The sequence below is a fragment of the Morchella importuna genome (genome assembly GCF_003444635.1).
Source record: "Morchella importuna strain M04M26 chromosome Unknown Morimp01GS016, whole genome shotgun sequence".
Taxonomy (NCBI): Eukaryota; Fungi; Ascomycota; class Pezizomycetes; order Pezizales; family Morchellaceae; genus Morchella; species Morchella importuna.
Genome location: NW_025763413.1, coordinates 899,513 through 912,848, shown reverse-complemented (window position 1 = coordinate 912,848; position 13,336 = coordinate 899,513). Strand labels below are relative to the sequence as shown.

The window sequence follows — 13,336 nt, the reverse complement described above, 5'->3', positions numbered from 1 at the left end:
CGAGCTTGATTTTGTATACCCATTTGCAGTCGACCAGTTTGCGGTGATCCGGTGTGTTGACCAGATTCCATGTGTTATTCCTTGCGAGTGAGTCGAGTTCAATTTTCATAGCATTCTGCCATTTTTCGGAGTCAGGACTGTTGATCGCTTGGTAGTAGTTTGTTGGTTCTGTTAGGGTAGTGTCATGCTGAATGTTGTGTCCGTATCTGACCGGAGGTGTCCGTTCCCGTGCTGGGTTACGTCTCGGTTGATCAGTATCTGTTTCATTATCATCATGCGGGGTACGTTCAGTGGCGGGCCTCGTATAGCCGGCCCCCACTATACTTGCGTGGTCTTCTGAATCAGTGTCGGAGAAATGTTCCATGGTTTCGCGCATTATCTGTTGGTTGATCATGTCGTCGTCCCTTGGGTCGTCGTCGTATTTTCTATGTTGTTTTGATGTTGACGGACGTGAGGGTGGTTCTTGTTTGATCTCGATTTGTTTTGATTTAGGGGGTGTATCGGTTTTTGTTTTGACTTCGATTTCTTCCCCTACGGATGTACCTTTAAACTTAAAATGACGAGAGAGAACTACTTTCCTTTGTGATGGTATGTATACGCGACAGATTTTTTCAGAGTCTCCGTATCCGCAGAATTGTCCCGTTATGGCCCTAGCATCCAGTTTTGTTCCTGCTGGTCGTGCTTCGACGGGTATGTGTATGAACATAGTTTCACCGAAGGATCGGAGGTGCCCAATAAAGGGTTTCTTGCCGGTGAGTGCTTCGTATGGTGTCATATTCGGGAGTGATTTGTGCGGGAGTCGATTTTTTACGTGTACCATGGTGTTGATCGCTTCTGCCCATAGATTTTTTGGGAGGTTGTGGTCGAGCAAGGCGGATCGTGCCATTGTTGCTATAGTCCTGTTAAAGCGTTCTGCTGTTCCATTTGACTCATGAGAGTAAGGTACAGTGAATTCATACTTTATGCCTTTAGAGGCGAAAAATTGTTGAAGGTCATTGGAGATGTACTCGCCACCGTTGTCGCTTCGAAACCGTTTAACCGTTTTGTCCAATTGATTTTCCATGTATGCGATGTATCGTTCTGTGGCAGCTGCTGCATCTGACTTCTTTTTGAGGAAGTAGAGGTGAGCGTACCTGGAGTAATCGTCGATGAATGTGATATAGTAACTGAAACCGCCCAGAGAAGGAGTCGAGAACTTGCCGCTCAGATCTGAGTGTATTAGTTCCAGTGGTTGTTTGGATTGTGGTTCGGTGAGAGGAGCGAGGTGAGATTTGGTTGACTTAGCGAGTTCACATGTGTTGCATGTTTCCATGTGACCAGATGTGGGGAGAGACTTGGGGTCGGCGACCATGGTGCGAAGCCGTGAGAGCGAGGAAGCGGGAAGATGTCCGAGCCGTTGGTGCCAGTCATAGAAGCTGGTGGCGGCAGAGAGGTGTGCGCAGGGTTCCTTGGTTTCAAAAATATAGAGACCAGTACTATTTGCGTTAGCAATCCCGATGATTTCCTTGTTATTTGGTTTGTAGATGGTAAAGCCGTCTTCCGTCCCAATTGTTGTGAATCCCTTTTTAGCGATGCAAGACCAAGACATCAGGTTGGTGTTGCCTAATTCGGGGATCAAAAATACGTTCTGCAGAGTGATCAGGCCATGTGATCCGTTGATGGTGACGTTGCCGATTCCGGTTATCTGGAGTTTGCGACCTCCTCCAACAGTAACTGTTCCAGTATGGGGAGTGGGGTCGGTAACCAGCGTTCCGGTCATGTGGTTGGTTGCGCCAGGGTCGAAGATCCATGCCTTGTTATCGGTGGTGGAAGGTCCTGCAATGAAGCCAAAGTAGTCTTCCATGGTAATGTCCGAGGTGTCATCTGAGAAGTTGGTGACGTCGAAGTCAACCGGCATTGTAAATACGTCGGTTTCTTCGAGTGCGGGAAGGCCAGAAAGATCGGGGATCCAAGAGAGGTCGAGTTTTGTATGAAATGCAGTACCGGACGCGACGTTGAGATTGCCAGATGCAGCGGACTTCTCCTTGTCTCTGAAAGCTTTCAGTTTCCGGCAGTTTTTGTGCGTGTGGCCTTTTGCATATTCTCCATTCTTGGTGCACCAGGTAAATGTGACGTCCCGATTTCCTGTTTCGTTGTTACGTGGCCTCCTGATTCTGTTGTTGTTTCCGTGTCCTGGGTTTCCTCGCCTGATTGTGTAGGCTTCTCCAGCCGCCTGTCCGTCGTTGTTGCGCCGTGAGTCCAGATTCAACAGCTTTTCGTAAACGTCATCGAAGGTGACGTTGGGCTTGGTTTGCAGGTTGTCAACGACTGATTCGAGGGATTCGTGCCGGAGTGAGAGGAGTAGGAAGGATGCCTTCGCTTCTGAGACAGATGCGAGTTGGTGAAGGTGGTAACCGAGTGGGTCTTTGGTCTTGTCCGTAGAGTTACTAGTTCTAGTGAGGAGAGATGACCAAAGAGTGTTGAACTGGGTTAGATGTTCCTTGATACCCTTGTCGGGTGTGTACTGTAGTGTGACGACATTAGCGAGGAGCGAGTGGAGGGAGGCGACGGTTTTCCGATCGAATCTGTCCTCGAGTTGAGTCCAGAGGTGATGAGCGGTGTCGGCCGGTGTCAGCGTGAGAATAACTTCGAATTCGATGTTAGATTGAAGGAATACAACTGCAAGGTTATCCTTTTTGTCCCAGTCGCTGATTTCTTCGGCGTTGTCGGAGGTTTCTTCTTCGTCTTCTTCAGCCTCAGCTACGCTTCCTGATGCTTGTTGTGCCGTGGTCGGTACAGTAGTGGTGGTTGTCAACACGGGACGCTTGCTCGAACCATTGACCAAGTTCCACAGATCGTGAACTTTCAACATGCGGGTAGCAAGGTCCCTCCATACAGTGTAATGGCCTTGACCATCCAGCTTGCATGGGAGTGCGGGAATTTTGATGCTCCTCTCAGACATGATTGAAAGTGAAACGAGAAAGTGTACTTTTTGGTAAAAATGGTGAAGAGTGTATAAGCGTGAGTGGTCTCCGGGCTCATAACCTAGAGAAAGTATGTAGGAGAAGTAAAGTAATTGATCGTGTGTATTGTTAGCTAAGGGGGGATGCCCCGTATTTATACGAAAGAAATGTAGTACAAAAGAAATACAATGAGTCATAGACGTGTGAGTGATAGAATGACTAATAGGAAAGTGAGTCATACGCCGATGACAAATACTATAATGAAATGATGAGAATCTTCCAGAACTATGAAACGTGCCGAGCGCCCTATTTCAAGAAAGACCCCCCACTCGCTACCTCATGCGCCTCATGTTACACAACGAGGTAGTAACGAGGCAACGAATTCAGCCCATCAGCCTCACCGATCGCAACCTCTGAGATATATGTTCATATCTACTGTCCTATAACTCCCTGAAACTCCCGACTAAGGTCAAACAACATGGCAGATCCACTCTCGGTTGCCGCCTCCATAACCGGGCTGGTCATGGCGGGTACTCAAATCGCTACTACCGTTGGTAAATTTGTTTCCACAGCGATTGGTGCTCCAGCACTTGCGAAAATAGTTCATACCGAGGTGCATGACTTTGTAATCGTCTTGTCCAGTCTCCAGCCTATCATACTCGGATCCGTCAACTCAATCTCAAGGACATCCTTGATCGATGTTGATGAACTAATCATCACCCTGACCAGCTGTATGTGCACTCTAGCCGACCTGGAGAAGGAGGTAGACTCCCTTGCTTCGGACAGCATGGATGTCCGCACCAGACTCAAGTGGGCATGGGCAGAATCCACGTTATCGGGTCTTACGCAAAGGCTTCAGAATCATAAAGCCTCATTGAACCTGATGTTGAGTATATTGACATGGTGAGCATCCCGGTAGCCGCGTCCCAGTACAAGTACATCTCCACTGGCAGTGACCCATATCCGAAGAGAGATGGATGTTTGAGAAATAGAGAGATTTTACTAATTGTTATCAATTGAATCATCCATAGCGAAACCCAAGCACAGGCAAACCAGAGTGTACAGGCCCTCCAAGCCCTAGTCCAACAGATATCTCAGCAATTAAATCAGATATATCTCAACCCTCACTCAATGCAGAATACACTGGCCTTGGGGCATACAAACGCCTTGAACGTCTCTGGTGCAAGCATCGGCTCTTCCCCAGCCGCTGCTCCTACTAGCTCCAGCGCTTCCACAATCAGAGGGAACTACGCCTCTAGCGTACTGACGATACAAAGCTCACGCGGAAGCTTGGCAAGAGGCGTTGGCTCCATCAGAAGTATCCATAGCATGTCTTCCTTTAACTATGAGAGCACTCTGCTTAACACCCGTGTGTATGCTCAAGCGCTGGCAAAGCCTTGGCATGCTGCATCCGAAGCTGCTGGTTGGTCTGTCATGTCAGGCAGGAGTTTGGCGGAAGTATCAAATATATCTGTTCTGGAACTTCCATTCCATGCGGCGTCTCTGTCAAATCCTTGGTGGTATGACGGAAGTATTGGTGCGGAAAGTGTCCAGGTTGGAAGCATTAGTGCACAAAGTATCCAGGTTGTAGCGGAAAGTGTCCAGGATGGAAGCATTGGTGCGCAAAGTATTCAGGTTGAGGCGGAAAGTGTCCAGGCTGAAAGTATTGGTGTACAAGGTATTCAGGTTGTGGCGGAAAGTGTCCGGGATGGAAGCATTGGTGCGCAAAGTATTCAGGATGAGGTGGAAGGTATTCAGGTTGAGGAAGGTTTCCAGGTTGAGACGGAAGGTGCCCAGGTTCTGGCGGAAAATATCGAACATAGGGCAAAAAATGTCGAATGGTGGCCGCACGAGCTAGGTTATTATAGGTGAGGACGAGGATTGACACCCAAGCACTGTTTTATATATATTCGGGTACTCACATTACCACCTTAGTGGGCTGGGTGACTCGCACTACTGGTCTCATGCGCTGTATATCGTTGCGACGGCCAGTAATGGTATATCATAATGCGGATGGTTGGCCCTTATATGTTACTGACATCCGTATAGGCTGCGTCAGAGTAAGATTCAGGGACCATGTCGAGCCGATCAATGACATTATTCAAGAGCTCGATGGTTTACCGATAACAGGGTTTCGCAAACCACCACCAATCCCAATTGATGATATATGCTGGTCACACCCGCGTCGTTGGATGCTCGATGAGCAGTCCTACTTCGTACAGGCCGTAAGGAAGGGCAACACATGGCTAGTTCGAAAATATCTAAATGACGGTCATGATATAAACAGCGTAAGCCAAGGGTGGTCAGCAGTCAGTTCTGCGGTAATCAAAGACGATATGGATATGGTGCTATTATTATTGTATGATGGGGTCGATGTTGAGAGGGAAGACCTGTATGGCAACACACCCTTGCAACTTGCTTCACGTCGTGGAAACGACAAGATTATTAGTCTACTCCTCGACTACGGCGCGGATATTACTCGCTGCTGCAGCAAAGGAAGTATAAATCCTCACAGGGGCCAGAGCATTTGGCTTGCTGCACAGGAGGGGCATACCGCCGCTGTCGCCACCCTTCTCAAGCATTCCAATGCCTCCACCCTCCTCAAACGCTGCGAGATATGTCAGCGCTCTCCTGTTGGGGAATGCATCACAGAGCGCGATTTTAAGACTTTGTGTTTCATTGGGTTCTCGTTTTCGAAGAATGGCGGGCCGGAAGAGATAAGGAGCAACCTGATAACGGCCGCCATCCATACAGAACGGTACTTTCTTGCAAGAGAGCTAGTATTGTGCAGTAAGTCTGCCGATTTGCCGCTCCCCAAAGACCCCTTGATGTTCCATTCGGCCATTAGGGCAGGAAGCGTGGAGCTGGTCGAAGCCTTATGTAGCGTCGGTGCTGCTAGGCAAGATATGCTTGACGAGAACGGCCAAACGCCAGTAGAAGCTGCCACTAAGCTAGGATTCTCGGCAATTACTCAGTGTCTATTGGAGAATGGCTTTGATCCCGAGGACCCGAGCGCGGCCGAAACCAGACGGTTTATGGTAGCCATGGAGAGTGGGGACGATCTTTCTGCTGTAGAATCATTGAACCATCAACTGGTCCAGGATAAGACTGATTGCGACACATACCTGCGCAAAGCTGTTTCCAAGGGTCTTGATCAACTTTCTATGAGGCTAATTGAGCTTGGTGCTCCAATTGATCAAAGAGACGAGATGGGATCAACAGTTCTACATGTCGCAGCAGCGGCAGGTGACCCATATATCGTCAAGTTACTCTTGATGTATGGATGGAGTCGGAATGCCAAGGACAATAACGGAAGGACTGCTCTTATACATGCTATTCGCGCTGGCAATCATGAAGTCTCCAAAGCGCTCTGCCCACCGATGGAACATACTGACAGGTTGTATATTCCATTACACCAATTAACTGCGTGTTTTGATTGATGGTTAGTAGATCTTAATAGAAATATCATGGTGGAACTTTCTCCATTTACAATTTGCCGTCGTAGCATGCAAGGAAGATCACCATGCACGCCATAAAGTAGCAACTAAAGTGGTATCGCTCGTACGCGTGCAAAAAGCGGGATAGGGCCTTATACCTGTATCATGGATATAATGAGCTCAAGGGTGATGGTACATGCGTTACAGGAACCATATCATGGAGTATATGCGGCGATGTAGCTCTCGATTTCTAAATATAATGACAACTGATCCTTCAGCTAAACAGTGCTAGTGGGTGATCCTCATAGGGAATACGTAGCTAAGACCCAGTGAGCAATGTCGGAAGTTTTAATTGTTGGCTGCCATAGCAACAAAGTACTTGAGTTTTGGTATATGATGTATCTACATATGTGATGTGCGATGGATCAACTTTGCCAGACAGGATCTTCCATCCTTCATGAGACATGATGAGGCTCAAAGGTTTGGACAGTGCAGGGGTGCGGAATTCTCCGGGCGATCTCCCGTGGTGACACAGGCCATATGCAGGAACAGACTTGGCGGACTGACAGATGTACATGTAGCTTGGCGCACACACAACTTGACACCAGGGTATTCAATGTGCGGATGGGATGGAGCTGGAAGATCAGGACCAAAGAATTGGCGACCAATGCGGGTAGCGATTTTTGAGAATGACTGTTTTGTGAACCCCAAGAGGTTTAGCAGCCTTAGTACGAACTACATGTACATGTTGGTCGACTTGGCTTCCAAACTACAACAAAAATGGTCTCCCATTTTTCATTCAGGCTTTACACACAGGCTCACCCCACGATTGAAAGCTCGAGATATATCGATAGACTCACGACCAATCTATTTAGCCGCAAGACCAATCTATTTAGCCGGGAGGCCAAGCACAGTGACCACGTGAAAAGATCAATAGCTAAATGGATCATAGACTTTCCAATTTATACGAGTGTGACACTGTGAACCCAATGGGCAGATATATCGATATGTACTTCTATCAATACTTCCCTGCTAGTATGCATATGTATATAAATACAGATACTTATATATCACTACAGCTACCATCACAAACCTACATGTATGCAAGTATATCACACCGGCGGGGGAGGCCCGTTGTTGGAGTGAAGGTCATTAGTGTCCAGTGGAGGAAGTAGCAAAGGGACTCTGTGATTGTTGCTTACCTGTACCCGCACCCACTGTCATTTCCGCTTTCTTCTTTTCCTTCTTTCATCACGAATCATTACTGTACTTTCATCAACTAATCAAGTCTTTCATCACGAAACCATCTCAACAACCATCATGTCCTCCATTCGAAAATCGATTTCTCGCCAAGTGCAAAGACTGGGTAATCTCTAGTATTTCGATGAATTTTACCACCTATATAGAAGGGATGAGTTAAATCTTTCGTTTCAGTCTCAAAACAGTTCAATTTCATCTCACTGATAGATAGACATAGGCATGCATCATATCCATGATATGAGACGTAGTATGAATAATGGCGGTGAAACGAACATATCTTGTCCTCGATCATTCCTAAACTACATCATGGCCCACTGACCATACACAGAGCCGTACACATGGATATCCAATAAAAACTCCTCCACATAGTTCCCCCCGCTGCCCCACGTCACGACATGTACATGTTTTCTCTACAACCCCCCCCCCCCCCACGCGCTCGACTAATCGGACACTCGACCAAACCACCCCTCCTTTGTTACAATCTTTGGAGTACATCCAACGACATGGAGAACTATCCTACCCAATGTCCAGTCGGCGTCCTTGAGACTGGAGTACTTGTTACTATCGTCCTGGTTATTGTACGCCTCCTCCAGCTTGTCGTCTACCGTTTTGCCGTTGCAGATCCTCGCCTGCATACGGGTAATAGATCTGTTTGCCGTTTTTGCGCGGAGAAGCTTGTCGTATGCCTGTTTTGCGTCATCTGCTGCCTTCTTCCTGTCACTCCTTGCCTCCTTGGCCTTCAGTTTGCAAGTATCAAGGTAATCGCCTGCTCTTTCGGTGTCTTGGACGGCGAGCATGAGGTCTTCTCTATTGGCCTCATTGGGTACGGCCAGAAATATCTCTTTGAGTTCCTTGATATCCGCGTTTATCTCTGTCTGTGAGACCGATCCGTTTTCCCTATCTTCCTTCTCCTTTGCAGCGTTTGCCTCGATGGCTTCCGTTTCCGCCCTCTCCGCCGCCTTCAGTTTGCGCTCGAGGGCTGCGTAGGCCACCGTTGATCCATCCTGCGCATCCTCCTCCGCATTCTCTGCGGCTATCTTGGCATACTTTACTCTCTCGGTGGCGTATTCGCGGGCGGCCTTTACAGCCTGAGGGGGCATAGGGATCCCAAACCCTAGGAATAACGTACTCATCACTATCGCCGCCGTGAAGAATCCGCGTCGGAGGTGCTTGTAGTCTGACGCGCGCTCCCTGGGCCTGTCGGCCTTCAAGGTTTCCCAGTCCCTCTTGGAATAATCCACAACAGTGTCCCAGAATGCCTTGAAATCCTCCTTTTCGTTGTCTCCCGAGCTGCGAAAGATGCCATGCGTGGCGTGCCAGTACACAGACGCACCACTGAATTTCTCCTTGTCAAACTTCAGCAGCGGGTGCCCGGTCTTTTCGTCGCGGAGGAGACATCCCACGGACTCTGGGCAGTCGGAATTCCCGTTGCTCTTGCAACGATAGATGCAGAGATCACCGTCACGGCACTGGGGGTCGGGACAATCCAGCAGCGAGAGGGCTTCCTTCATGCACGCGGAAAAGTCTCCAGTGCCCATCACAATCTTGTCAGATCCCGACAGACGATACGAGTATCCTTTGGGCAGGCATGGGTCCAGCGGCATTGCACTATCACTTGCGCGTAGCCTCTCGAGGTGGCGCTTCCACGCGCTGTCATTCCCGATTCCCATCCAGGTCTTGACATAGACGTCGTAGGTCGTGTCCCAGATATTCACCAGACGAAGGGGCCCATCGTATTCACCGTGGTCTTCATCACGCTTGATGGATACCGCAAACTGTGCACTCTCACCGCCGAGCTCCATGAACCCGTGTGGGGTGCCGCCTGACTTGAAGGCCCCGTCGACAAAGTTCGCAGCCACCCAGCCATACATTGCCTCGTCCTCGCCGGATATTGTGGCATACGTGGTCTTCTCGAATTGTGTGCTGGAGAGATAGGTGTTGATGGCATTGAGGAGGACCTGGTAAGACTCGTATTGGGTGAGCTCGATACGCCGCATGCCGCCCGTTGCCAGTATAAACAGTGGAGTGGTCCTAATCTCCAACTTTGGAATGAAAGTACAGGCATGGTCGAGGAGTGGGCCGAGGTATTTCTTCACTCTGTCGAGTGTCTCCGCAGATATCTTAGCAGTTGTCGCTTGCGGAAGCTGTTCAGAGAGATGCACGGGGGCATCCAGGTCGACTGCCTTGATGGTTGCAATCACAGGAGCCAAGGTGGCAATACCTGTTGCACAGAGGTGGACGATGTTAGCACTACGACGGACTGTTCACAACGATCGTGGCCTTCCCAATACTGGGAGGGAAGGTGTGAACAAGATCGTACCGGGATTGGTCTTTTTGCTGGTATAGCCATTGACCAAATCAATCTTCGTGTTGGACATTTCTCCGCGATCGACTGTCCATTCATAGACATAGACCCGAGACCCGCTAGATCCTGCGTCAATGAGCACGGCATCTAGACCTCACATGTCAGTAATCGTCCTGAAGCCTAAAGAGAAAGGCGGAGGCCAAGGATTTCATGGGTCTCGGGAAAGGAAACAGAAATATAGTACACTTTGTTCCTTCGACCATGGTTATCAGTATTCCCGGCGTACCCTTCTTCGGCCTGAAGTGTGAGATTCGAAATGGTAAGAGAACCCGGGGCGTAGTAGGATCAAAATATCACTTGGGGGGTAGATGGTGGATAGGCTCTTCTCAGCTAGGATATTAGTTTGTGAGAGACCTTGGGCAATATTATATCCTTTTCAGTCGCTCCTATTGAGGCACAAGATAGATGCCTCTGTATCGAAGAGATCACATCTTAGACTCCCACAAAGCCTTGAGAATAACGAATCGGGTCAGACTGGATGCTGGTCTAGGCCATAACCATATGGCTGCTCTCCCGGCAGTTGTAACTGGTGCTAGATTACAGTATAATAATTCGGAAAAGAGCGTTTCCATCAGGCACACGAGAATCGGGTAATGCGCTCAATTCATGACTCAAAGGCTGGTGGTGCAACATCGAGTTGCCTCCCGGTTATCCATATCTTGATGATATTGAAGAATAGTATTGACAATTTCCAAGACGGCAGCTTTTCGTTTCAATTTTTTCAGCATTGATATCGAACCATCAATGCATGTTTAGAGGTTTCTCCAGCTGAACGGGATTCTAGACCTGTTCCAAGACGCAGATTGGGGTTGACAACGCAGCTCGTACTGCATACATTTCAGCTCGACCTTGATAGAAAATGAATGCAATGAGGCATTAGCATGCGGGGTAATTGCGACATAGTACATGCAATACACAAGGGAATAATATACCCTGCATTCAAGATTGACGAAATATGTTTATCTGCTTTGACGGGAATGTCGATCACCGTCCACATTTATGGTATCTTACAGTCTGCAATTGACCCAAAAGGTTTTGTGACAGATCCGTTTTGTGGATGCAGGGCAACAGACAGCCCAATCATCATGAGGCTTGGCGACTGATCCTGCGAGGGCACCGGAACCACCCATCGAGGCGTTATTGGCTCAAGGGATCTACTCTAGCGGCTGGATTGAAGCCGCTCAGACAGAGAAGGTAATTGATCTGAATACTGCAAGAACGTGTTCTTTGGGCGGCTTCGAACTGGCCGCGCGAATAAGTATTAGTGTCTAAAGCAGTAATCCGCATCCGCATCCACCTACATACGTACTCCACAGTTCGATCAGCAGATCCGAAAAACGAGCTGAACATTTTAGTAGCGTGGTAGATCGTTAGTCTATGAGAACTCCATTCAAGGTTTAATTATGCGAACATCTAAGGACGTGAAGTTTCAATATACATTTTGGTGGCGTACAGTCAGTCCTCAACCAACCCAATAAGCACATGTAGTTACTAGAGCACCCGGGGGATTATTTCGAAACCACCCGTGGGCTTTATATCATTGAATGTCACATCCACTTGTGCTTTATCTCCACGATGGTTCAATTATCATTCGATTATGCACGGGTTATCGTGATATTCAGCGGAATTGGAGTGCGGGGTTAATTAGGGGGGGGGGGGGGGGGGAAACCATTCACTATTCGGCGGTCCGGAACCATTCTTGGGAACATCAGCTCATGTAGGCGCACGGTGTGGTATTGACGGCAGTTTGGGTCCAACACACTCAAGGACACCCTATATGGCCATAGTAATGAATCCCTGTGGGGTGGAGGCTTGAACTGTCTCAATCTTCATAATTGTGCCATGCCGATGAGGCGGATATCCACTCTTGTGACGGTGCAGAGTACAAAGATTAGTACGGAGGTAAAGGAGTGTAAACAGTCAAGATATAAACAGCTTGTTCGGCCCAGCTAGATCTCAATCACCCCTATAAAGCCAGCGGTTTTACAACTGAAGTCCACAAGGCTCTATCACTCTTTCACAGACGTACCATCTCAACTGCATTGTCCATTATTTTGCCTCCCCAGGACTACCCCAGCCACAGCCATGACACCACATCCTCCCAAAGTTCTCGCGGGAATACTCAACACAGAATCTGAGCGTGCTTGGGAAGATACCAAGGATCGGACCGACCTTATTTTAACACAAAGATTCCCTAAGAAAACGTACCTCGATGCTCCCAACGTCGTCGTTGCACTAAAGCATTTTGACCTCGGCATGGGCGGTAAAGCCATCGGCGTCAAAGCAGCTACCGACTGCATTGAGAGAGACCACTTCAATACCCGCCTCAGTGTCTGGGGAGATGGTGCAATGTCCTCTTCTGGCTGCGCCTGGATGGCATACCAGGCCACAGACAAGAGGTTTCGTTCCGGCACGGTTAGAACGTCACGCCGCTCCAAAATGCCCTCGGAGTTTCCGATCGAGTTTGAGACACCCTTCGAAGGTGATCCGACAGTCCTTGTGTGGATCAGTGGCTTCCAAATGGGCTTGGGGGCTACTTGGGAGATGAAGGCGCATGCCATAAAGATCGAGAAGACTAGCTTCACCTTGGTAGTCGAGAAGGGGATCCAGACAAACCTGCACCAAGGCCTGTTCTCATGGCTCGCTTTCATGCCGGGAGAAGGCGTTGCCGGTGGGAGCGTTGAAGATATCAAAATAGGTGGTGGAGAGGGTACGGCTGCTGCGGATGGCAGTTACGTTTGGACTGATCCAAAGGAAATCTCATTTGGGAAGACATTGAATGGGGTGACCAAGGACAATGTCATGGTGGGGATATCCGCCATTAAATTCGAGCGTGCGGCGATGAGGTTGTGTTATAAGCATGTAGAGATCAATGATGATATGAATGGCATGAAACTTACATCGGGTACTTGGTGGGGGTCCGTCGTACGCTCTGCTACAATGTCATGGGTTGCGGTGGTTTGATCTGAAGGTATTAGTTCTAATAGGCGTGGGCCTTACGATCAGTGTATGATGCATGCATGTAGTATACCTTTTAATGCCTCATTGAACTGAAGGCTAGGCAGCAATACATGTACCTCGTGGATTGCAGAGCTAGCCCACTCATACGTACACTATTTTCTATTCTATTCTTTCTTACTTGGTTCCACCTGCATGATGCTAGAGTTTCCAAGATACCAATCACAAAGTGTCCACACAATTGCTAAGCATCCGCTCCTTGTTTTGTCACATCGTCTACCAAGTCATCACATCAGTAGAATATGTATGTGTGGCTTTGAAGTTGTGTTCCGTACCTCTTTTGGGGTTCCTTGGGTATCTGCCTCGAGTTCTGC

General features: G+C 48.6%; 3 protein-coding genes across 3 annotated transcripts; 2 read left to right on the top strand and 1 right to left on the bottom strand.

Moving 5' to 3' along the window:
- Window positions 1-3,420: 3,420 nt before the first annotated feature.
- LAJ45_05914 (uncharacterized protein) lies at window positions 3,421-6,399 on the top strand (the record flags this gene model as incomplete). The annotated part of the gene is made up of 6 exons (XM_046115483.1): window positions 3,421-3,845; window positions 3,974-4,560; window positions 4,621-4,810; window positions 4,878-4,939; window positions 4,992-6,339; window positions 6,393-6,399. The coding sequence occupies 6 exons, from the start codon at window positions 3,421-3,423 to the stop codon at window positions 6,397-6,399; spliced, it is 2,619 nt and encodes an 872-aa protein (XP_045971532.1).
- Window positions 6,400-8,079: 1,680 nt separating this feature from the next.
- On the bottom strand, window positions 8,080-10,207 carry LAJ45_05913 (uncharacterized protein; the record flags this gene model as incomplete). The annotated part of the gene is made up of 3 exons (XM_046115482.1): window positions 8,080-9,860; window positions 9,960-10,091; window positions 10,189-10,207. 3 exons carry the CDS (start codon window positions 10,205-10,207, stop codon window positions 8,080-8,082), a joined length of 1,932 nt encoding a protein of 643 aa, XP_045971531.1.
- A 1,882-nt stretch (window positions 10,208-12,089) lies between these two features.
- LAJ45_05912 (uncharacterized protein) lies at window positions 12,090-12,968 on the top strand (the record flags this gene model as incomplete). Its single annotated transcript, XM_046115481.1, has 1 exon — window positions 12,090-12,968. One exon carries the CDS (start codon window positions 12,090-12,092, stop codon window positions 12,966-12,968), a length of 879 nt encoding a protein of 292 aa, XP_045971530.1.
- Window positions 12,969-13,336: the final 368 nt, after the last annotated feature.